This window comes from Pseudophryne corroboree, chromosome 9 (assembly GCF_028390025.1).
Source record: "Pseudophryne corroboree isolate aPseCor3 chromosome 9, aPseCor3.hap2, whole genome shotgun sequence".
NCBI classification, from domain to species: domain Eukaryota; kingdom Metazoa; phylum Chordata; class Amphibia; order Anura; family Myobatrachidae; genus Pseudophryne; species Pseudophryne corroboree.
In genome coordinates, this window is record NC_086452.1 from 112,948,609 (window position 1) to 112,974,134 (window position 25,526).

At 48.4% G+C, this 25,526-nt stretch overlaps 1 protein-coding gene across 3 annotated transcripts in view; it reads right to left on the reverse strand.

The window, feature by feature from the left end:
- The window catches only part of DHX9 (DExH-box helicase 9), a 132,897-nt gene that overhangs the window by 4,171 nt on the left and 103,200 nt on the right, over window positions 1–25,526 (reverse strand). For all 3 annotated transcript variants that reach the window (XM_063939769.1, XM_063939770.1, XM_063939771.1), the window contains 4 exons: window positions 25,367–25,494; window positions 25,020–25,249; window positions 18,844–18,959; window positions 18,225–18,425 (listed from right to left, as the gene is read on the reverse strand). In XM_063939769.1, coding sequence (XP_063795839.1) covers window positions 18,225–18,425; window positions 18,844–18,959; window positions 25,020–25,249; window positions 25,367–25,494 — 675 coding nt within the window. The remainder of the gene's footprint in view (window positions 1–18,224; window positions 18,426–18,843; window positions 18,960–25,019; window positions 25,250–25,366; window positions 25,495–25,526) is intronic.

Here is a 25,526-nt window from a genome sequence, read left to right on the forward strand (position 1 = left end):
ACATCGAGACCGGCCTGAAGTAATAGTAGAAGTCTGGATAAGTGGAAGCTCGTCGAATTCCACCCACGTTCTTGACACCAGTCTATGTACCACTTCCAAATCCTGTAGTAGAGCCTGGCCGTGACTGGCTTCCTAGCGGCAATCATCGTAGGAATGGCCGTTCGCGGTATTCCTCTATCCCTTAAGATCCTGGTTTCACTGGCCACGCCGTCAAACGCAGCCTGTTCAGGTCTAGGTGGTGGAACAGTCCCTGAGACAGCAGGTCCTCTCTCTGAGGTAACCACCAAGGATCTTTCCCGAACCCTGGGAATGAGGGGAAAGGGTGGAAAAATGTAAACTCTCCTGTAACACCAAGGAAGTGTTAATGCGTCAACTCCTTCTGCTGCCGGATCTCTAGTCCTGGACCCATATCTGGGCAGCTGATGGTTTTGCAGAGACGCAATTAGGTCCCCTTGAGGTAGACCCCATCTCCTCACCACCATGCCGAAAACCTGTGGATGCAGGTACCATTCTCCCGGATGCTTGTCCTGGCGACAGACAATCCACTTCCCAGTTCTCCACACCTGGAATGAACACTGCCGAGGATGAGGTTTCGCCTTTCTGCCCACAACAAAATCTTTGTGGCTTCCTTTAACGCCATCCTACTCTTTGTTCCTCCCTGACTGTTTATGTAAGCCGCCGTCGTGACATTGTCCGACTGTATCTTTAAGTGTTGACCCATGACCAGGTCTTCGGCTAAGAGAAGTGCATTGTAAACAGCCCTCAGTTCTAGAATGTTTATGGGTAGCCTGCTCTCCTGTAGTGTCCATCTGCCCTGAAACTGATGGTCCTCTAGGACGGCACCCCAACCTCTGAGACTGGTGTCCGTCGTCAGGATTCTCCAATCCCAAATGCCGAATCTCTTGCCTGCTGTGAGATTCTCGTGCAATGACCACCAAATGAAGGAGGTTCGTATGCGCGGCGGAAGTCGGATCCTTCGATGTAGAAGCCAGTGCAACCCTGCTCCCTGAGCAATGAAGGTTCATCTGGAATGGTCGGGAATGAAGTCTGCCGTATTGGAGAGCTTTGAACGATGCCACCATCTTTCCGAGAAGCTGCACACAGAGGTGTAGAGAAACAGTCTGTGCCCTCAGTACCTGAGCCACTAACCTCTGTAGGTCTTGGATCTTGTTCTCTGGTAGGAAGACTTTCAATTGTACCGTGTCTAAAATGAGACCGGGGAATTTTATCCGTTGAGTTGTCATGAGATTGGATTTCTGGAAGTTCACAATCCACTCATGTCGAATGAGAAATTGATGAGATATCCGAGCATGCTTTATCAGCTGTTCCTGAGAGGAGACATTGATCAGTAGATCGTCTAGATAAGGTATTATCGTGACCCCCAACAGTCTCAATCCTGCTTACCATTACTGCCATGATCTGCTTAAAGATTCTTGGGGCTGACGATAGACCGAATGGTAGGGCTCTGAACTGGTAGTGATCTTTCACCAGTGCAAACCTTAAGTAAGCTTGGTGCGGAGTCCAAATAGGGATATGCAGGTATGCATCCTTTATGTCCATGGATACCATGAACTCGTCTTGCAATGACAGACTGAATTGATTCCATCTTGAATTTGTAAACTCATAGAAACTGGTTTAAAGCTTTTAAATTGCGTATCGGTTTGACCGTCCCTTCTGGCCTTGGCCCAACATAAATATTGGAATATAACCCCGTTCCCCTTTGGGAGGCGGGAACTGGGATAATAACTTCCTACTGTAGCAACTTTTGGATCGCTATCAGTAGGGCTCTTGCTGTCTGTACCTTTGGGAGATTATGTTCTTTATCCAAAGTTCAGGTGAGGTTTGGCCCAGATGTCCCGAAACCCCTCCAGACGTGCGCCCCCCAAGGGGGACCCCATGTGAGCTGGGAGACAGTCATGCCACGGTCTTGTCATCAGGTCTATCCTGCCTTCTGGCCGTTGTCTGTGCATGGCCTCTACCCCTAGCTCCACGTGCTTGTGTACCGAAACCCCTTCCTCGGGCACGAAAGGACTGCGATCTAAATGAATGAAACGCTGGTCCTGAATAACCTCTCCTAACCTGTGGAGCGGCCCTTGTATAAGGAGTAGGTAGAAAAGTGGATTTCTCTGCTGTAGCCTGCGAATTCCGCTTGTCTAATTCTGAACCGAAAAACATCTCACCCCCAAAGGGTATGGATTCTACCACCTTCTTAGGGTTAGAATCTCTTTGCCATTCTCGGAGCCATAAAATACGTCTAGTCGATATGGCCGATGCGGAGATGGCGTGATGCTATTCTGCTAATATCCTTTGAGGCCTGACACAAGCACGAAGCAGATTCTCGAATCTGTTCCGCCAGTTGGATAAAATTCTTCCAAGCTATTTTCCTCCCCAATAGCCTGTACAATACGTCCAGACCATGCTCCCATGGCCTTGTTGACCCAAGCACAGACGATCGCCGGTCTCTATGCTGCACTGCTGCTACGAAAAACTTTAAAGCCGTGTCAACTCTACGATCTGACGCGTCCTTTAAAGTCGTTACATTAGGTATTGTTAAGATCGTCTTCTGCGACAATCTAAGTGGGAGAATCCACCAGTAGTGGATGCTTCCCTAGGTATCCATTACACCCTTAGACAAGGGAAAAGTTACTTGAAACCTTTTTGGAAATTGAAAACGTTTTTCAGGTTGTTTCCAAGCCACCTGCATTTGAGATTGGAGGGATTTAGGAATGGGAAACACTGCCGAACGCGGCCTTTGGGATTCGAACAAGTCGAATTCCTCCTTTCAACTAGAGACTCAAACCCTGAGATTGCCGTGTACTCTTCTGGAAAATCGGCATCTAGGTTAGATTCAAGTAACTCCCCTTCCTCTGCATCACTGAGAAGACCCTCTACCTGATTTCTGTATAATAGGACAAGGTCTTTTAACTGCCTTGCGCACATTCGTTTCTGTATGTGCGGGCGGCGTCAACTGAGAAATTACTCCATCATCTTGGAGAATCCCGCAGCCCATTCCGTTAGCTGCTTGCGTGATTCTGCCATCACCTTGGAAATTGACCTAGACGGAGCACTGCATCCAGGGGGGGCGTCCTTGTCTAAGCAGGAGTCGCACACCCCGGAGCTGCTGACCCACGTGCTCTTCTTGTTACATTTCGTACAAACATAACAGGTCCTGGAAGTCTTGGTTGGCTTTAGACCTGTTGTTGGAACCCCTACCAGGGTACTTCTCGGCGCTTTCACCCTTTAAAGTAGGAAGAGAAAGGCTGCGAGAGGTGACGGAAGCAAGGGTATCGGATCCGGCTGGAATGACTGTTCCTTTCCTTATATAAAAAAAATTTTTTTTTTAAATAATAATTATATATAAAATAAAACACCAGCCGACATTCTCAACTGTGGCTCGGCTACAATAGTAGAGTCGGTATCCGTCTGCTTCCTTGTATTTTCGTCAGGATCTTTATAATAGAATTCCCTTGAAAATATAAATAGTAAGGTAGATCAGGAGATCCTCACATTTCCAAATTATTTTTATATATATATGTATATATCACTAAGTCCCGTAGCGGCGCCCAGCAGAGACCACCTCATGCGGCTCCCCTTCACTTGGCGTGCGCGCTACGGGACCGCTCTCCCGCAGTGGTGTCAAGCAGCATATCTCTGCGTCTCTGAGCTGGTGGAGGGAGGGGGGGAGCAGGGGATGATTACGCCATGCTGCTGCCCTGTGTCCTAACAGTGCCGCGTCTCTGCATAAGCTAGGAGCCCTATCCCGGCTCCGTAGCGCAACTCTCTGGGACTCTCCCTGCTCCGCACTGATCTCCCCACTGCTGTCAACAGGGGAGATCAGTGTGGAGTGGTCAAAACTGTTATAACTCAGCTTTCTCACTGAAGAGGGAACGCTATTAACTGCCTAGTACTGTTTATATCTATCTGGGCCCTTAAGTACAACCAGTACTTACTGCAGACTTGCTGTGAGGATCTCCTGTAGAGAGATGCAGGTCCCCTTTAGAAGGAATCTTTGTCTCTCATATATCTTACAACTTTGTCCCCCTTTAGTTAGGTTGACGCAGCCATGAAAAGATTCCATGTTCTATTTTGTCTAGGAGCAGTAGCTCCCACGTGCTGTACCTCCAGCACAATTTTTCAAACAGAGAGGAGGGATGTGAAGGGGGAGGAGCCGGCTGTGCAGACAATGCTAATTTCAGATTGTGCCACACCTCCGGTTGCAAGCTTCATACCCCTACTGTCTCAGAATGCTCCAGTGTCCCCTAGTGGATGAAAGAGAAACTTGATTTAAGCCACCTGTAGAGGCTCAAACCAATCCGATTGCAGGAACTGCAACACCACATCAAAATCGTGCCGTTGGTGCCACAAAAGGGGGCTGGATGTGCAGAACCCCTTTTAAAACGGTCTGAAACTCAGGGAGGACAGCGAATAGTTTCTGGAAGAAAATGGATAAGGCCGAAATCTGGACCTTGATGGAGCCCAATCTCAGGCCTAAATCCACACCTGTTTGCAGGAAAAGGAGAAACCGTCCAAGTTGAAACTCCACCGCAGGAAACTTGTTGTATTCATACCAAGACACATACTTTTTCCAAATTTGATGGTAAATGTTAAGATGTTACCCTCTTCCTAGCCTGTATCAGGGTAGGGATAACCTCGTTCGGAATACCCTTCCGAGCTAAGATCTGGCGCTCAACAGCCAAACGTAGCCGCGGTAAGTCTTGATAAGCGAACAGCCCCTGTAGTAGAAGATCCTCCCAAAGAGGCAGAGGCCTTGGATCTTCCAGCAGTAGATCCAGCAGATCCGCGTACCAAGCTCTCCTTGGCCAGTCCGGAGCAATGAGGATTGCCAGAACCCTTATTCTTTTTACAAGTTGTAGAAGTCTTGGGATAAGAGGAAGTGGAGGGAACACATACACTGACGTGAACACCCACAGCGCTACTAGTGCGTCCACCGCCACTGCCTGTGGGTCTCTCGACCTGGAACCTCCTCAGCTTCTTGTTAAGGCGGGAGACCATCACGTCTATGTGAGGAACCCCCCACTCTCCAGGATGGAGATCGTGTCTGCTGAGGAAGTCCGCTTCCCAGTTGTCTACTCCCGGAATGAAGATGGCGGACATCGCTACAGCGTGCCTTTCTGCCCTGAGGAGGCTCCTTGTCACCTCTGACATTGCAGCCCTACTCTTCGTTCCACCCTGTCTGTTTATGTAGGCCACTGTGGTCACGTTGTCAGACTGCACCCGAACAGCCCGATCCTGTAGAAGGTGTGCCGCTTGAAGAAGGCCGTTGTATATGGCTCTTCGCTCCAGGATGTTTATCGGAAGAAGGGATTCCTGACTTGACCACCTTCCTTGGAAGGTTTCCCCTTGAGTGACTGCTCCCCAGCCTCTTAGACTTGCATCTGTGGTTAGAAGGATCCAGTCCTGAACCCCGAACCTTCGGCCCTCCAGAAGGTGAGGTAGTTGCAGCCACCAGAGGAGCGAAATCCTTGCTTTCGGCGACAGACGTATCCTCTGGTGCACATGTAGGTGAGGTCCCAACCACTGGTAAAAGAGATTCAGTTGAAAGGACAGAGCATGAAACCTTCCGTACTGCAGAGCCTCGTAAGAGGCAACCATCTTCCCCAGAAGGTGGATGCACTGATGAACCGATACTCGGGCCAGCTTCAAGACATCCCGGACCATTTTTTGTATCACCAACGCTTTCTCCACCGGTAGAAACACCCTCTGCACCTCCGTGTTGAGGATCATCCCCAGGAAAGAGCCTCCTTGTCGGCTCCAGATGAGACTTTGGAAGGTTCAGGATCCAACCGTGCTCCTTGAGCAGATGCGTCGTGAGAGCAATGGATTTTAAACAACTTCTCCCTGGATGCCGCCTTGATCAGCAGGTCATCCAGATACGGAATTATGTTCACCCCCTGCTTGAGGAGAACCATCATCTCTGCCATCACCTAGGTGAAGATCCTCAGTGCTGTGGAGAGACCGAATGGCAGTGCCTGAAACTGATAGTGATCGTCTAACAGTGCAAACCTGAGATAAGCCTGATGCGGCGACCAAATGGGAATGTGGAGGGACGCATCCTTGATGTCCAGGGACACCAGGAACTCCCCCTCAGTCAGTCCTGAGATAACCGCTCGCAGAGACTCCATTTTGAATTTGAAGTCCCTGAGATAAGGGTTCAATGATTTCAAGTTCAGAACTGGCCTGACCGAACCATCCAGCTTCGGTACCACAAAAAGGTTCTAATAGTAACCTTCGATCAACTGATGAGGTGGAACTGGAACAATGACCTCCAACAATACCAATTTTCGGATAGCATCCAGTAAAATAGCTCTGTCTGCCGGCAAAGCTGGCAAGCCTGATTTGAAGAATCGGTGAGGTGGGAGAGTTTGAAACTCCAGCCTGTACCCCCGGGACACAATATCCTGTATCCAGGCCCGGACGACAACCAGACGTGGCTGAAATGCCGGAGTCTCATTCCCACCTGACCTACTTCCAGGCTGCGCGGTCCACCGTCATGCTGAGGACTGAGGCACCAGAAGCATGCTTTTGGTCCTGGGAACCTGCGGGAGCAGGCTTTTTGGATTTGGCACGACCACCTCTATAGAAGGTGTGAGGGCTTGTTCTTTCTAGTCCTAGTGGGCTAAAAGGACTGACAAGTTGGGAGAAAAAGGCTTCTTCGTAGCCGTTGCAGCCAAGGGGAGAAAAGGAGGCTTACCCGCTGTAGCTGTGGCAATCCACGCATCCAGCGGCTCCCAAAACAGAGCCTGACCTGTATAGGGTAGGCTCTCCACACTATTCCTGGATTCCGCGTCCGAAGACCATTGGCGCAGCCAGAGACCCCTGCGAGCAGAGATGGACATGGAGGAGATCCCCGCAGCCATGGAACCCAGGTCCTTCACGGATTCTACCAGGAACCCTGCAGAATCCTGTATGCTACGTAAAAATAAATCAACGTCACCTTTGTCCATCCTGACCACTTTGTTATAGCTTTTGAAATCCATGCATAGGCAAAAGTAGGCCACAGTATCGCCCCTGAAGCCTTGTATATGGATTTGAGCGTAGCATCCACTTTGCGATCTGCCGGGTCTTTCAACGCTGTAGATCCCAGGACTGGTAAGACCACCTGTTTTGACAGCCTAGAGACACCGGCGTCAACTATAGGTGGGGACTCCCATTATTTTTCTGTCATCTTCCGGGAAGGGAAAAGAAACCAGAACCCTTTAAGGGATTTGGAATTTTTTCTCTGGGTATTCCCAGGCTTTTTCAAATATAGCATTTAATTCTTTAGATGCCGGGAAGGTGAGAGGGGCTTTCTTACTATCTGTGAAAAAGGCCTCCTCAACCTGCTCAGGAGGTGTGTCAGAAATATGTAACATCCCGCATGGCCTCAATCATCAACTGCACCCCCTTAGCAAGTGATGCCGTCCCCCTTGACACTTCCCTATCACAGTCTGCTGTGTCAGAATCAGTATCCGTATCATCCTGCGTAATTTGGGCAAAAACACATTTGTGAGAATGTACCACAGGGGGCCCCGGGGGAGCAGTATTGGACCATACTGCCATAGAGGACTGCAATACCCGAGTTGCATGCTCAGTCCTTGCAACCCTTTCAGAAATCTGAGAAATAACCCCCTAAGAGAGGCTACCACTCCGGTTCCCTAGCCGGGATCTGCGCTACAACAGTGCAATCCTGATTACATGGGATGGGATCTTCCTGAGAAGATATATCCTCTACAGCATATGAGACAGTCTCTAAGCATGGTTGCTTGCACACCCCACATACACACAGGGTACAGGGCAGACCGTTTCCCCCCCCAAGAGTGGCAGAGAGAGAGACAGAGATTGGAGCCAACCCACACACAGCGCTATACAGGTATAGGGAGACCCTTATCCAGCGCTGACTGTGTCCCTTAATAGGTGACAGTCTATACACAGCCTCCCCTCCCTTCTACAACCCCCTGGTACCGTACAGATAGCTGGAGTTGCTTTAGAGCAGGCTTTTTCACCCAGTGTGCCGTGTCACACTAGTGTGCAGGGACCAGTTGCAAGGTGTGCCGCGGAGCCAGAGCAGCTTCAGAGTGAACTGTTGGCCCAGGCTCTTCTTAGAGGATCAGTCGTACTGTGGCTGTGACAGGCTTTCTGGTCAGTGTAAGGTTAGGGCGCCCCTCACAGCGCCGCTCCATGTACCGCTGAGCCCCCAGAGCGCAGTCAGTACTGCGCTCACTACCCTGTAGATGCCATCTTCACATCGGCTCTCCGCTTGCCAGGGAGCAGATGACTCACTTGCCACACTTCAGCTCTGCAAGGGGGTGGCGGCATGCTGTCAGGGTGAGTGTTCCCCTGCAGACCCACCCAGTCAGCGGAGAGTGTGGCTCAGACCCCGCAGGGTGGACACTGCTCCCCCCTCAGTTCCTCACTGCAGGGAGGCTGTTGCCAGCAGCCTCCCTGTAAAACAACAAACTCTAAAAAAACTTTTACTAAAGCAGCTCTGTAGAGCTCCCCTAGCTGTGCTCGGCTCCTCCGGGCACATTTTCTAGGTAGGAGGGGCATAGAGGGAGGAGCCAGCCCACACTGTTAAACTCTTAACGCGCCAATGGCTCCTGGTGGACCCATCTATACCCCATGGTATCAATAAGGACCCCAGCATCCTCTAGATCGTAAGAGAAAATGTAGAAAGTAGTTCACATATTTCCTTGGCCCTGGTAAACCCAGTGGTGGAAGGTCAGTAGGTAAAAGGTGTTCGATTCAGACATCTCAGTTCAGAAACAAGACCATCTTTTATTCCCGTTTTAAAACTCACTCCAGAACATCTACATTGCACAGACTGGTTCAAGATGAAGTCTCTCCGATCTGTTATAAACAGCATGGAAAGAACCAGATGATAAATTGGAACATGCAAGTGAGCATCTCTGACATTTAAGAATGCCACCAGTACCTCATGACAGTCATGGCTGCACTTACAAGGTCAATCTGTTTGTACATTCATTGCTTATCAATATATTCTTTTTATTAAGGGGCAGTCCCAAGCCGGTTTCAGGCCCATGTGTGGGAGACAACAAACATTAAAGTCTCATGGATGGATCCTTAACTTTCAGATATTCAATCCAGTTCTGATCCAATTAAGTCACATTATCAATTGATCAGACTGTTTCAGAGGAAGCTTCAGTCGCTTCTCTGGAGGCAAAGGGTCTACAACCTAAACAATTTAGATAGCGAATCCCAGTCTTTGGGGCAGGGAAGCTGTGGCTATTCACTGTGTCTCAGGGCATGAGGTCACCTAGCGAAGCATACCTTCCATAAAATGTGGTGGAATTAAGAGCTGTGTTAAATGATCTAGTCAGAGGACAACGTATACAATGGGGAAAGACCAGAAATATGTGGTGGAATAGATCAACGGTCATGTTTGACATGTGGTAGTACATGTCAAACATCAGGGAGGCATCAATAACTCCTTTGCAGTGAAGAAAACCACATGCAATTAACAAAACGTTGAAGCAATATCCGCTGCATTCCACTATATTTACTGTAGTGCCCGTAATTTGTGAGGAGAGGACATTGTTTGTGCATGACAACACAGGTAGGATTTTCTAACAAGTAAATATCATGGGTATATTTGGCATAGTTGCTGGGCTAAGTACAGAAACCTGCAATAGTCCCAGAATACTTGCTATTGTGTATATTATACTATCAGCAGATCACTTGTAAAGTTACCACCTTGTGGGCTTGTCCCTGATCACAGCAATAGTCCCACTATCTCAGTGCAAAGAATACCCAGCGACTCCCTAAAATAAAGAAAGAATGTTTCTGCCTATCTTAACTATTCTCACTTTGGATGAGTTTGTCGCAAACATTAGGGACTAAACACCAAACAAGAAAACAATTAGAAATAAAACCTAACAAAAAGCTAGGAGCAAAAGAAAAATAAAGTGTGCCTTCACTACAAGGCACAAAACTAAGACGGAGGAGTACTTCCTGTGAACAGGGGAAAGGTTAGAGGGGGAGGAGTTAGTTCTTCTCATAGCTTGTGCCAAACTCCATACTTTATACACTCTAACCCAAGTGAAAGTGCGCAGCGTCCTCCAGATGGATGATAGAGAAAAGTGTATTTTATGTATACACAAGATCTATATAAAATATACATATACAACATCAAATGATCACACTATAAAAGCACCGGACAGTGTCAGAATAAAATGATTAAACTAAGAATTTTGTCACTAAAATGATTAAACTAAGAATTTTGTCACTAAAACGAGGAGAGTTTGGGTCAGCCACATGTCAACCTGGCATCTCAGCTAAACCACAAGGACAAACGAGTTACATGTATTTTTAGAAGACGCCATGTCTTTAACGTTGAGAGTGCACAAATTTAACAAACATCTCAAGTGGAAATGCTTCTGCGCATTCTCAAGAGGGTTCAAAAATCAACTCGTCAAAGAACTATGTTCATAGCAACAGACTATTCAAGACAGTCATGGTACATGGACATTCTTGGAAAGTTGGCTAGTCCATCAATGGAACTTCCCCTAACAAAGGGCCTGAAAAAAGTCAGGGAGCATTTGATCATCAAGGATGAGCGCAACTGGCTTTAACAGTTTGGGCGCTATTCAAATGATACATCATGCCCGTTCTCCTATATTAAGTGATCCCCGTTATCACACCCATAGTAATCAAGTTTAGCTGCGTAACGGGTTGGGTTTCCTCGCTACATGTATATTTCTTAATGAGAGAAGACATTTCCAACCACGGTCTTCTTTTCAGTAAACCCTTTGGCAACAGGCTTCACAAAATAAATTGTGATGACCACACTGCAGGTGTACTTCATCAAAGCAATAAGATACAAGATGTATTACTAAAATTTGAGACTTTGATAAGCATGAGAAAGCCTGTGAAGGTCCATTGTACTAGACCAGTGAGCATTGCAACACAGCCTTGGCTGAGCAGCTGTGTTAGTCAGCTGTCAAGTATTTTGTTCATATGACTACAATTATACATAATCTCAATAATTACAGTAATCTGGCTGTAATTAGTTTTTTCTTCAATAGGATGATATACAATTAAATGTCGTGACAATAGAGTAAGATAGTAAAATGTCTGCAAGTGAATCAATGCACACATTAAGGCATGTGAAGAAGTCAGATTTAAGGTAGTGATGTAAAATGGGATTAAAATGTATTTTGTGGGGGGGCGTGGCTTGGCACAGCATGGAGTAGGAGCATAGCTTTTAAGCTCCCGCACAAACTCCTACATTAATCCGTTTTAGCCCGATGCTATCTACATAAAAAGTGACTCTACTTCAGCCCTAACTGCTGGTGCATCGCTGGAACTACCTGCCGGTCCCCTCGGACCAATATAACAGCCGTTTGACGGAAGATACTGCGGGTGCTGTCTCAGAGCTGCTTGCGGCGGCCATCTTGCCAGCGTGGGGCGAGACACCTGCCTGACACTCTGCCCTCCGCTCCCCGGCCGCGTACCTCCTGTTTGCCGCCACGGTGCCTGGACGTCCTACGGCTGTCCCTCCGCTATTCGCTCTCCTGACACAGGGAATCCGCGGCGCTTCCGGGTCGGCGCTCTCCGGGGCCGACGCTGACTCCGGGCTGCGTCCCACGTGCTGCACCTTGGAGAGAGGCCTTCTTCACCGCTGCGGGGAGACACGGCGCGGCCTGCACTCCACAAGCCACCGCAGGAGAACACTACAGGCTAAGCGGCAGATCATCAGCTCCTGTGGCTCACGGCAGGTACACCTTCCCTGCAGTGCTCCCTGCAATATTCTCCTACCTGGACAATACTCCCCTCTGGAAGCTAGATAGGATATACCACTCCGACATCCACATTTCTATGCATATATCTACCTGCCCATTCCTGCACTAATTCCTTGCCTGGATGGTGCGCATGCTGGGAGTAATACAGGGCACTACACCCCAATTTGCACACGCTTACGCCTCTATACCTCTGCCTAAATACAACGTGCTGACATCTCTATATAAAACACCGACCTCCCTACCCCCCTACCCGCTACACGTGAAAGCTGTGATCATTACATTGATCCTGTGTCTGGGCCACTTGGGAGTGCGCTGCTACGGCTCAATCTCCATATTCCTCCACACTTGTAATCCTACTCTACAAGCCTCCTGTGCAATATACTGGACATTACAATGGGGAAGACAGGTGCAGCCGCGAAATTACAAAAATATGCGAGGGAATCCTCCTCTTCCCAATCCACTTCCAACGCGGCTCGTAACCCTCAATCTCCGCGCTCTGAAGGCGAGGACCCAGCCTTAAACGACTCGACGCACTCCACGCAGCAAATAATACAGGCTATTGCTGCCTCAGAGCAACGAGTCTCTGATAAAATTGAACGTGTCCAGATAGATGTTTCTCTACTCCGTCAGGATCTCCAAAAGATTCGTGAAAGAGTGAGTGAGACTGAGCACCGCATTTCGGACCTGGAGGACACCACCTATCCACTTAAAACTAAGATGGACGATCTTTCCACACAACTATCATCGGCTCACGCTAAGCTATCCGATATAGAAGGCAGACTCCGCCGGAACAATGTCCGCCTGGTTGGGCTACCTGAGAGGGCAGAGGGAACAGCCCCGGAGAAATTCTTTGAAGACTGGCTGATTAAGATGTTTACACGTGAAGCCTTCAGCCCACAATTTGCGGTAGAACGAGCACATAGTCTTCCGTCTCGTCCTCCTCCACCAGGCGCTCCTGCTCGAACGTTCATTGCTAGTCTTCTTCACTTTAAAGACAGAGACACTATACTTCGTCTGGCTCGTCTCCAGGGCCCGCTGATGTTCGACAACCACACGATCTCAATTTTCCCAGACTTTGCCATTGAAGTCCAGAAATCCCGTGCCCAATTCTCTCTTGTCAAACGCAAACTCCGGGATCGGAATATCCAATACTCGATGTTGTTTCCGGCTCGTCTGAGGGTTATATACAACGACGCCACGCACTTTTTCTCAAACCCGAAAGATGTGGAATCCTGGCTGGAACACAGACCTCCAGCTCCTGAATGAACTCGTATTGGTCATATGTAGTTGGCGTGGGTAACTATTATAGCGTAAACCGTATGGTTTCTATTGTCTCTACCCCTATGGGCTGATGCATGTCACTTACTTCTCTGGGGTTTTTCCTTTTTTTAGCATCGGGCCACTACACCTGCTAAGCTCTATGTGCGGGAGTTCCCTGCTGTAGATAGCTTAGGGATCTAGTCCCACAGTTCTGTTCTCCCAGCTGGTTTGTTCTGTACCCAGCTAGTTTAATTTAGTTTTGTTAGGGTATAGGTATGACACTAGGTTGCTTATTGGTCATACAGGGTGGGTGCGGGATGGGATGTTTTATTGTTGTTGTTACTTTCCTTTTCTTTATTCTTTCCTCCCTTTTTTTTCCTTCTGCAACTGATCATGGTGCTCTAACGCTATGGAAATGTATGGTATTTCAGATGTCACATTTGGAGTATGCTCGGCCTCGGCCTTTCAGTCCTAATCGGGTTTTCCAAGTTAGGGAGTATGGTTTTATGATGATACGATTCACTGGGTACCCTACCTCACACACTATACTCCTTCCGTCTCCCACGACTTATCTCCTTGTGCCCATTCACAGCGCTCTACGATATGGGATCTAATACAGACGCCACGGGGAGGGACACGATTAGACTGATGGGATGGAATGTCCGTGGTTTAAATGATAAAATTAATGGCTCACTTGTCCTGAAACAACTTCAAAAGTACAGAGTTGACATAGCATGCCTCTCTGAGACTCATCTGTATGGTAGTAAAGTCATGGCCATTAAAAGACCGTGGGTTGGGTGGGCCTACCACTCCACGTTCTCCTCCAGCGCCAGAGGGGTATCGATATTGGTTAAAAAATCGGTAAACTTTCACCTGGAGCATAGCAGCATTGACCCTCAGGGTCGTTATGTGTTTTTACGTGCTGTCATACATCATGCACTGTATCATATCATGGCTATATACATTCCCCCCCCCCCCTATAACAGTGAAGTTCTACGTAAGGCAGCTGACTTTATAGCCCAATCCCCTGACACACCGGTTATTAGTGTGGGTGACTTCAACAACGTCATGGACTTGTCTATAGACCGCTGGCGGGAGTCTCGCGACTCCACCTCCCTCCCCCCTGCCCCGACCCCTTTTGCAAGAATTGTTGCTGAGCTTGGCTGGATGGATATCTGGAGAGTGCGAAACCCTACTATAGCGCACTATTCCTGTCACTCCGCTACCCATAACACACTGTCACGGATAGACTTGTGCCTTATTTCCCCGACATTATCGCCTAGAATTTCTGAACTAACATATTTGTCCAGGGGTATATCGGACCACTCACCGGTTTTACTAAAGCTGTCTATGACGCACGATAGGGGCAGCAGTCAGTGGAAACTGCACCCATTTTGGTTGAATTTAATGGGAGAGGGCTCCGACCTTCTCTCGGACTGGAAAGTCTTCCTTGATTGCAACCCCCCAGACTCCTCCCCCACTGTCCGACATGATGCATACAAAGCATATATTAGAGGTACCTTTATTAAAAGAATAGCCGGCATCAAGTCGTTTAACAGGAGGGAGGAAGCGAGACTCAAACAGGCCTGCCGTGATTTGGAATCTGTATACATAGAATCACATTCCCGGTCAGATCGGGAGGCGTGGCTGCACGCACAGGGAGAGTGGGCCGATTACCTCTTTGATAAATCCAAGCGTAGGCTGCTGTTCTCCAGTCACAGGCAGTACTTTCAGGCGGAACTGGGGGGCAGTTGCCTGGCTTTCCTGGCCAGGGATGAAACCCATTCTCGCACTGTTCAGTGTATAGCCGATGGGGATGGCAGTCTCTGCTACTCGGGGAAAGACATAGCAGGGGTATTTAAAATTTTTTATTCCAAACTATACTCGTCAGGAGTCTCCCACACCGACGAGCAACTGCACTCCTACCTCTCGCGGGTGAATTTGCCCAATTTATCGCGGGAGGCGCTTGAAGCACTTGAGGCTCCTTTCACCCTGGAGGAGGTGGAGTGCGCTGTGTCGTCACTCCCTTCTTCCAAGGCACCTGGTGGGGATGGCCTCCCAGTGGAGATATATAAAAAATTTAACTCCCACTTCAGTCCTTATTTATTAGATTTATTTAATACCTTGTTTGAAATTGGTGAACTTCCCCCGTCCATGTCTGAAGCCACTATTATAGTGCTGCCCAAACCGGGGAAGGATCCCAAGGCTCCCGATTCCTACCGCCCTATTTCACTACTGTCCACAGATGTTAAAATTCTTGCAAAGATGCTTGCCATCCGTCTGAACGCGGTCATCGGGTCTATTATACATCAGGACCAGACGGGCTTCATGCCGGGAAGGTCCACTATGCAAAACCTACGGAAGCTGTTCTATCACCTGCAGGGGGATGGCTTGCTGGGTTCGGGGGCAGTGGTGGTGTCTCTCGACGCCGCCAAGGCCTTCGACTCGGTTGAGTGGTCCTACCTTTGGCAGGTATTACACGGGTTTGGCCTGGGCCCTGTGTTCATCGGGTGGGTTCGATTACTGTACTCCTCTCCAGCAGCCCGTGTCTCTGTTAATGGGTATACCTCGTCCTCATTCTCTTTGGCCAGGGGCACACGACAGGGTTGCCCGTTGTCCCCGGCCCTGTTTGCATTGGCTATAGAACCACTGGCTTGTATGATAAGGGACAATCCGAATATTCAGGGACTGGCAGCCGGCTCCACGGTGGATAAGATTTCACTGTATGCCGACGATATGTTGCTGTTCCTTAAGGACCCAGATGCCTCACTCCGGGCTATGCTTCACACAATTAATGAATTTGGGGAATACTCTGGCTTATGTATAAACTGGGACAAATCCTTTATTTTTCCCATTTCAGGACATATCCCGGAGGGGATATGCACGTCACACTCACTGCAATGGACTCTGAAATTTAAATACTTGGGTGTTTGGGTCACGGGGCCAGCATCAGAATATGCCAAGTGGAACATAGACCCTATCACAGCCCTTTTTAAAAGTAAGATCCACACATGGAAGGCACTACCACTGACAGTATTGGGACGCATCAATCTCTTTAAGATGTCCATCCAGCCTAAGTACCTATATGTCCTGCAACACTCCCCCATCTACCTCCCTAAAAAAATATTTGCTAACATTGACAGTCTCATATCTTCCTTTATCTGGGGTCATAAACCGGCGAGGATAGCTATAAAAAAAAACTTTGTAGGACCAAACTCACTGGGGGGGCGAGCCTGCCTAATCTCAGGCTGTATTATCTGGCAGCACAGCTGGTGCACCTCTCCGGCTGGATCACAGGAGTGGGTGGCTCGACCCTACAGGGATATTTGACAGACTGGGTTGGACCCCCCTTCACCCCCTTCCTTTTCTTGCTTTCGGGAATGTCAGTGACGGGTCTTCCTCCTATCCTGCGACAGGCTCTGTTGGTCTGGAAACAAGTACACAACCTCTATGACTGGGCCGACCTAGAAACAGATTCACCCTTATGGTTTAATAGTTCGTATATGGAACTTCAGAAGCTGTCAACAGACAATATTTGGATAAAAAGTGGGGTGACCTCCCTAGGGCAATTATATGTGGATGGTTATCTTAAATCATTTGCGCAACTGCAGGCTGAATTCGAGCTCCCAAACACAGCCCTATTTAGATACTTCCAACTAAGACACGCCATACAGACCCAGTTCAAAACGGCCCCTTCCATCTCCCCTTCTCCAGTTAAACTTATGCTGCAACGCTTACCCTCCACAGGTAAAATTTCAACAATATATGCCTCACTAAACAATAGAACCCTACCTGCCTCTTTAGATCCGCTTAGGCTGAGCTGGGAAGATGATATAGGCCCCCTGTCAGACGAACAATGGCTACAAATACTGGGCTCCGCCAGGTCTACCACTCCTTGCATTAGATATCAACAGGTGCATCTCTTTATCCTACACAGGGTTTATCGAACCCCTCTACTTCTCCAACGAGCTGGTTTAAGACCTGACACTTTATGCCCCAAATGTCGGATGGCAGATGCTGGTTTTTGGCATCTGTTATGGAATTGTCCGAAAGTCTATGAATTTTGGACTTGGGTTTGGTCTGACATATTAACTACTGACCCATCTCTTCCCCAAATTAATCCCAGAACCTGCCTCTTCGGGGTGGACCTGGAAGAAACCCATTCATTGCTCACATATCAGTATGTCCTGTGTCTGATCACGCTTGCCAAGGTCATCATTGCACGCTCCTGGTTTGCAGAGACCCCTCCCAGAGTATCGGAGTGGAGAGCCCTGGTAGCCTTGGTCATAGGGCATGAAAGGCTAATGTACTTATCCCGCAACTCTGTGTCCAAGTTTCACCGTAAGTGGGATAGATGGACTTTGGTGCGGCCGAATGCGGAATTGACGTAGCCCGGTGATAGGCAGATACTGTGGACACACACAACCCTATACTTGTAATTGTGACCTCCCCTTTACTCACGTATACTAAGCAAGTAGCGACGACAATGTCTTAATGACCGGTCCGAGCGCTCCGAGCACAACCCTCTCATTTCAAGCACCACAAGCCTTATGTTTTAATTTACAATGTAAATCAATGTAATACCTACTGATCAGCACAATGCATTGTATTGTAAATTGTATGTTTTGAACTGTTGCCTTCTTTCTTTTCTGCTTTTCTCTCTTTTACCACACTTATGTAACCAAATGAAAAAAATTTCAATAAAAAATTTACTTGATTAAAAAAAAAAAAAAAAAATGTATTTTGTGAACAGTAGGCATTGGTACTGATCTTGTAAATAAAAGGCTGCTAGTTTAGCACTGCACACCTTCTGAAAAAACGAGCTTCCAGTTTTTGGGAGAGTGACGCACACTATGATAAACCAGTGATGCACACCTCTTATTCACTTCAACACTCACTGTATTTTTTTCCTGACAACTCAATGAGAAAACACCAAAGCCGGCCTCTTTCTCCAAAATTCTTCCAGAAGGACAACTGCTTTGTCGAGGGCAAGTGAATGACAAACTGAACTGACCATGTGCATGAAGGAGAGAACCTTAGCAGCGTATAAAAATCTTCTCTTCTCAGGTTTTTTTTTTTATACAACCCAATACCTAGCATTACATTTGATATGTAACTTCTATATACTTCAGGATCTCTATTTTGAGAATGAGCATTATGATAAAATATCTTCCACAATTTTGTCCGAAGAGAATATTCTCTCACCTGCTATTCCCAATCATAAGATTTAGTCCAGCTGTGGATGGTTTGGATATCAGACGAATCATGTTCAGCATCTTCTCATTCACTGGACCCACTTCAGATACTAGCTCTGGTTCTTTAGTAACTTCTACGACTAATGCTTCCATTGCAGATCTCAGTGCAGTAATGCAGGCGGCATCCTCATGAGGCATCAGCAATTTAATCCTGCAGCACAGATCACAGTTGTGGAAATGTATTCAGTGTGTAGTAAATGGAGTGCAGTTTAAGTTAAAAAATGTGGATCATTGATCCCTATAAACACCTCAATAAATTATTCACAGAACATTTTTTCCCAAAATATCTGAAGAACCAAGATTTTTAATGTAGCAATGGTACATGTTTTGTCATGCAATTGTAATGTCCCAACACATTGTGACGCTACGTGAAATTAAGTGCTAGCTACGGCATTGCACAAATGTGACTAACTCCAGTCACAACTCCGAAGGATGCATCACAGCTGCTGCTGGATCTCTCAGCATTAGTGTATGACAGAGAGATTACTGCTGAAGCCAGGGCAGCTAGCTTGCATAATATCCTGAAATCTATACCAGATAGTACATAATGTACACGTAAATACACATACCAGTCATCCAGAAGTATCATCTCTCCATCTGACATGACTTTCTTGGAGGCGAAGAGCAGCAGCTGCAAAGGACTCACCATGGTCATACCTTTAGCAGAGATTGCCCTGGTACGGATCTGAAAATTAAGAAACACGTGTTACAAAACCAAAACCAGTTAAAACCCTAAAAACAAAAAACAATGGCACAAATGGGCCTAATTCAGACCTGATCGCTAGCAGGCGATTTTTGCACTGCTGCAATCATAGTCGCCGCCTACAGGGGGAGTATATTTTAGCTGTGCAAGTGTGCGAACACGTATAGCAGAACTGTACAAGCAGATTTTGAGCAGTCTCTGCGCAGCCCAGGACTTACTCTGCCGCTGCAATCGCTTCTGCCTGTTCAGGACCGGAATTGACGTCAGACACCTGCCCTGCAAACGCTTGGACACGCCTGCATTTTTCCAACCACTCCCGGAAACCGGCCAGTTGCCACCCACAAATGCCTTTTCCCCGTCAATCTACTTGTGAATGCCCGTACGAATGGATCCTTCGCACAACCCATTGCTGAGCAGCAATCCGCTTTGTACCCGTTCAACATGACTGCGCATTGCGGTGCATGCGCAGTTTAGACCTGATCGCCAGCTGTACGAAAACGCAGCCTAGTGATCAGGTCTGAATTACCCCCAATGACTGCTATTCTGCTTAGTTTCACTGGTCACACCAAAAAACTAATCTTCCACGTGTAATATTCTTAAAGGTCTGTCCAGCAGTTGTGCACTAAGCTGAGGGGAGACACCTCTCCCCCACACGCCGTGCTTTCAGTGGCTGTGAGGAATTGTAGGAAAGAGACCATGTTCCATATGTGCAGTGAGAGCAGAATGGAGGCCTGTACCTTCCTGTTAACACCACCACACAATACCCTCACCCATTGTATGGGGTCGCAGGAGGGGAAGGGGGTAGACACTAAGCTAATGGCCTCAGTACATGTGAGCAGCGCCCTTCTTCTTGAGAGGGTTAGAGCGACAGATTATAGGAATAGGATAATGTGGATACATGGTGGGGAGGGAAAAAAAAAAGAAAAAAAAAAAAAAAAGACAGGTGTAAGGCATCAGACATGACAGAGGCTGGTGTCTGAAATGAAAGATAAATGGGGGTTGGGGGGACAGAGATAGGGAGGTGGAAGAAAACGGAAAGAAAAAAACAAAAAAAAAAAACCTCTGCAACGACTGGCATGACAACAAGCAACCCAGCGAATGTTGGGCCCAAAATAGTATTTTCGTAAAATTATTTTTTCATTAATCCAATTAGGACGACATTGGAACCATAAGATGTACAGGCTCAGTCAGGCATGCTAGTGAAATAAATGTCTTGGCAAGCACAAACAAATAAAATAAATACACAGTGAGACTAAATATTTGGCTACCCTTCCTTCCAAATCCTTACCAGGCAACAATAATAAGAATAAACATTTCTGCAACATACTGTAGGGGACTGAAAGCTTTAGGCGTGGTCCATCCAACCCCTTCCCAAAGGAAAGGGATACAAGATAGAGAAATAAATATAAATGATATACACATATATAATATACACACACATTATATATATATATATATATATATATATATATATATATACACATATATATATACACACACACACACGGTAATTCATCGCACCCTACGGGCGCTCTTCACATCGTCGTAAGGGGCTACGCCCCCTTAACCCTTGCACACCCTTGTGGTGTGCAATATTTTTATTATATGGAGTATTACATCCAATCATAATTGTGTGAGTGGTTAAATATTGCATGGACAAAGGGCATGAACAGTGCACGCAGAGCCTGGTGAATCACCTAGTAGATGCTTTGGTTGGGGGAGTGGCGGGTGCGGGGAAGATGTGGATGGGACCCTGGGGCGCTGCGGGAGGAGCGGTTGCGGTGGTGCCGCAGGTGGGGGAGGGGCTGGTGTGGTGGTGCCACAGGTGGGGGAGGGTGCGTGGGTGGTGGTCCGGAACCACTGCGGGTGGGGGAGGAACAGTTACGGGGGTATCCCGGGTGGGGCAGATGCGGTGGGAGGGGCGGGTGCGGGGTTGCTGCAGGTGGGGGAGGGAGTCCGGAGCTACTGTGGGTGCTGGAGGGGGGGTGTGGGGGTACCGCGGATGGGACCCGGAGGTACTGCGAGTGGGGGAGGGGTGAGTAATGCTTATCCTGCTTCTCCTCCTGTCAGCAGCTAAGCTGCTGTCCTCCCTTTGGCAGTGGCTCTCCCGGAGACTCGCACAGCAGCCAGTCACTATTGTTAGCGCTGGTGTCCCAACGCACCGCATTACAGGGAAGAAGATGCACTCAAACTACAGCTCCCAGCAGCCTTAAGGGGCGGAATGCTTCAGCGCTAAGTGCTGCTGGGAGTTGTAGTTTATTTAGTGCGTCTACTTCCCTGTAATATGGTGCGTTGGGACACTGGTGCTAACAATAGTGACTGGCTGGCAGAACTGAGTGACTGGCTGAATCAATGTAAAAGGTGAGAGTGCTGTGCAGTGTCAGTGACACTGCACACAGGTCCGGCGCTATCTGCTCAGCAAAGGGATGCAGCGCAGGGAGGCACCAGGAAGGAAAGACATTCTCCCTGCTCTGCATCCATGTGCTGAGCTTCTGCTGCTATCCCTGCTGCTGCCGGCTGCTGTCACACATGCACGGCGCCGGAAGCACAAAACCTTTTCTCCCCCTCGGCGCAGTCAGCACAAAACCTCTTCTCCCCCCCCTCCCCTGTGTGACATTCAGTGGCCGGAAGGGAGGCAAAATGGGCAGAGCTAGATGGGAGTAAGGGGCGGAGCTACACAGGACCATGCTGCAGCAGGAGGATGAGCTGCTACAGCTTCAGCCAGCCAGACTTCATTAGATAAGTGTCTGGAAAGAGAGTGTGTATGTGTGTAATGTATGTACAGTATGTATGTGTGTGTGTGTGTGTGTGTGTGTGTGTGTTTGTATATATAGGTGTCTGTTGTGTGTGTGTGTATGTGTGACTGCTACATAATGTGTGTTAGCAGCACTGCTACAGGGGGCGTTACGTGTGTTAGCAGCACTGCTACAGGGGGCGTTACGTGTGTAAGCAGCACTGCTACAGGGGGCGTTACGTGTGTTAGCAGCACTGCTACAGGGGGCGTTACGTGTGTTAGCAGCACTGCTACAGGGGGCGTTACGTGTGTTAGCAGCACTGCTACAGGGGGCGTTACGTGTGTTAGCAGCACTGCTACAGGGGGCGTTACGTGTGTTAGCAGCACTGCTACAGGGGGCGTTACGTGTGTTAGCAGCACTGCTACAGGGGGCGTTACGTGTGTTAGCAGCACTGCTACAGGGGGCGTTACGTGTGTTAGCAGCACTGCTACAGGGGGCGTTACGTGTGTTAGCAGCACTGCTACAGGGGGCGTTACGTGTGTTAGCAGCACTGCTACAGGGGGCGTTACGTGTGTTAGCAGCACTGCTACAGGGGGCGTTACGTGTGTTAGCAGCACTGCTACAGGGGGCGTTACGTGTGTTAGCAGCACTGCTACAGGGGGCGTTACGTGTGTTAGCAGCACTGCTACAGGGGGCGTTACGTGTGTTAGCAGCACTGCTACAGGGGGCGTTACGTGTGTTAGCAGTACTGCTACAGGGGGCGTTACGTGTGTTAGCAGCACTGCTACAGGGGGCGTTACGTGTGTTAGCAGCACTGCTACAGGGGGCGTTACGTGTGTTAGCAGCACTGCTACAGGGGGCGTTACGTGTGTTAGCAGCACTGCTACAGGGGGCGTTACGTGTGTTAGCAGCACTGCTACAGGGGGCGTTACGTGTGTTAGCAGCACTGCTACAGGGGGCGTTACGTGTGTTAGCAGCACTGCTACAGGGGGCGTTACGTGTGTTAGCAGCACTGCTACAGGGGGCGTTACGTGTGTTAGCAGCACTGCTACAGGGGGCGTTACGTGTGTTAGCAGCACTGCTACAGGGGGCGTTACGTGTGTTAGCAGCACTGCTACAGGGGGCGTTACGTGTGTTAGCAGCACTGCTACAGGGGGCGTTACGTGTGTTAGCAGCACTGCTACAGGGGGCGTTACGTGTGTTAGCAGCACTGCTGCAGGGGGCGTTACGTATGCAAGCGACACTGGTACAGGGGGTGTTACGTGTGTAAGCAGCACTGCTACAGGGGGTGTTACGTGTGTAAGCAGCACTGGTACAAAGGGTGTTATGTGTGTAAGTGGTACTGGTAGAGGGGGCATTACGTGTGTAAGCGTCACTGCTACAGGGGGCATAACGTGTGTAAGCGTCACTGCTACAGGGGGGTGTTACTTGTGTAAGCGTCACTGGTATAGGGGGGCGTGACATGTGTAAGTGTCTCTACTACAGGGGGTATTATGTGCGCTGTGCGTTTGAAAAGTATGCGAGGGTGCAAATTTATAGTTTGCAGGGGGCCGGCGAACAGTCTAGCAACGGCCCTGACTGCACACCCACTGCACTGCACAGCACTGTCACCTTTTACATTGATTTAGCGTCCATACATTACCCTTCGGGATATCACCCACTCTATCCGCTACATTAACCATCTCGGAGCTTCCAGGCCGGCAGGCCAGGTGCTGTGTTGCGGAGTCAGGGCATCTGGGGATCTGGGTGCGACTGTGGCTGAGAGGCACTTGTGTGACATCACACGCAGAGGAGGCTCCGGTGCTCAGAGAGTATGCGGCGCAGGGAGGCGCATGAAAGCCTTCCGCTGCGCCGCTTTCATACACATCTATGCCGGTGGCCGCAGCAGCTTTTGGTCCACCTGCGGCACGGCTAGGGAGTGGGGATTGTTGATGCCGGAGGGGGCAGGTGGACTGGCAGCAAGACATTGGTGGCCATTCCGAGTTGATCGCTCGCTAGCAGTTTTTAGCAGCCGTGCAAACGCTATGCCGCCTGTATTTTAGCTTAGCAGAAGTGCGAACGAAGGGATCGGAGAGCAAAAATATTTTGTTCAGTTTCAGAGTAGCTTCAGACTTACTCAGTGCTTGCGATCACTTCAAACCATTCAGTTCCTGATTTGACGTCATGAATACGCCCTGCGTTCGGCCAGACACGCCAGAGTTTTTCCGAACACTCCCTGAAAACGGTTAGTTGACACCCAGAAATGCCTACTTCCTGTCACTCTGCGGCTGCCTGTGCAACTGAAAAACATCGCTAGACCCTGTGTACGTCATTCGTTGTAATAGTACGCCGCACGTGCGCATTGCGCTGCATACGTGTGCGCAGAAGTGCCGAGTTCTTGCCTGATCGCTGCACAGCGAACGAATGCAGCTAGCAATCAACTTGGAATGACCCCCATAGGACGCTGCAGTAAAAGGACTGTTTTTTTCCCTATGTACAGTGCAGAGACTTGCTACAGATGCAGCAGCATACCCTCCAGCTGCACCTTTTTGGCAGGTACAGTCCCTTTTTTGTATGGTCTGTACCAATTTTTGACTCTCCAAGCTTCCATTGAAAGTATAGGAAAAGGGGCGTGGCCAAACGGGTGTACCCGTAGCCACGCCCCTTTTCAAATTTGTATCAATGTTTGTGTGTAAATTGTTGGAGGGTATGTTGCTGCAGGTGCAGTGGACTATTTTGGGGTGTGGGGCTGGAGCTGCAGCTCCATCAGTCCCATTGCTAATCCTGCTCTGTGAAAAAACAGCAGGCAAAGGCATATCCGCCCATTGGATGTAACCTGTGTGGGAGGGCGTTTCTCACACAATCAGCTGTGGACTGGGTGTGATAGACATGCTGCTAACCCAATGAGAGCTCCTAGCCACGCCCAGCGTTAGAGACCCAGGCACAGAATCACAAGGCTATTATATAGGAGAGATATATATATATATATATATAAATAATTCTTTTTCTCTATGTAGCTTGTTAGAAAGACTGTGTAACCTAGACTCAACACGGTGAGCGAATTCGCACAAAATTGCTTGCCACCCCATAGAGGTCCGAGCAATTTTGTGCTAATTGGCGCTGTTTTCTACCTGCAAAGGGTGGGAGGTCAGGTATCATTGCCAACATTGAAATGCAGCGGCAAGAGCATATTGGACCCTCCGTGGCTTATTGGATCGACCCCTTAGTATGAATTAATGTCAACATGTATCACAGCTTGATCCCTCTTATCCCATTTACTTCTTCTTTCAGAGAGCATTATCATATAGCAGATTTGCAGCCACTTTACCTTTTCGCTGAAGACAAAGAATGGGGATGGATACTTTGTGTCTTGGCTGCTGAAGGGACAATTGACAGATGATTTGTGGATAAGTGCATTTCTACCCTCCGTGGTGAGGATTTTTCGTTTTTCCTTGTGGTAGCAAACATTGGGGTAAACGCCAAATGCCAACAGTGAAATGACCACATCCAGGTTATTATCTGGACTGGTGTTGTTGAAAACTTGATTCATTAAACTTTCTGTAGAGGATAAGAAGAATTTTTTTTTTTACAAAATAGCTGCAGCATATGCTGGCGCTACATAAATTAGTAATGTAAGTAGCAATCCTGTGTCCAGCATAATTCTTAAACACTCACCTTCAGGGAACCCAGCATTTACCAAGATGTCTTTGAGCTGCACTTTTGCTTCCCACGTCATACGCAGAGTAGACATGTTGAGACGCTTGTGCTCACAAAATCTAATTTCTGCATCTTCGCCTCCCATTCTACAATATAGAAAAAAAAATGGGAAAGAGGA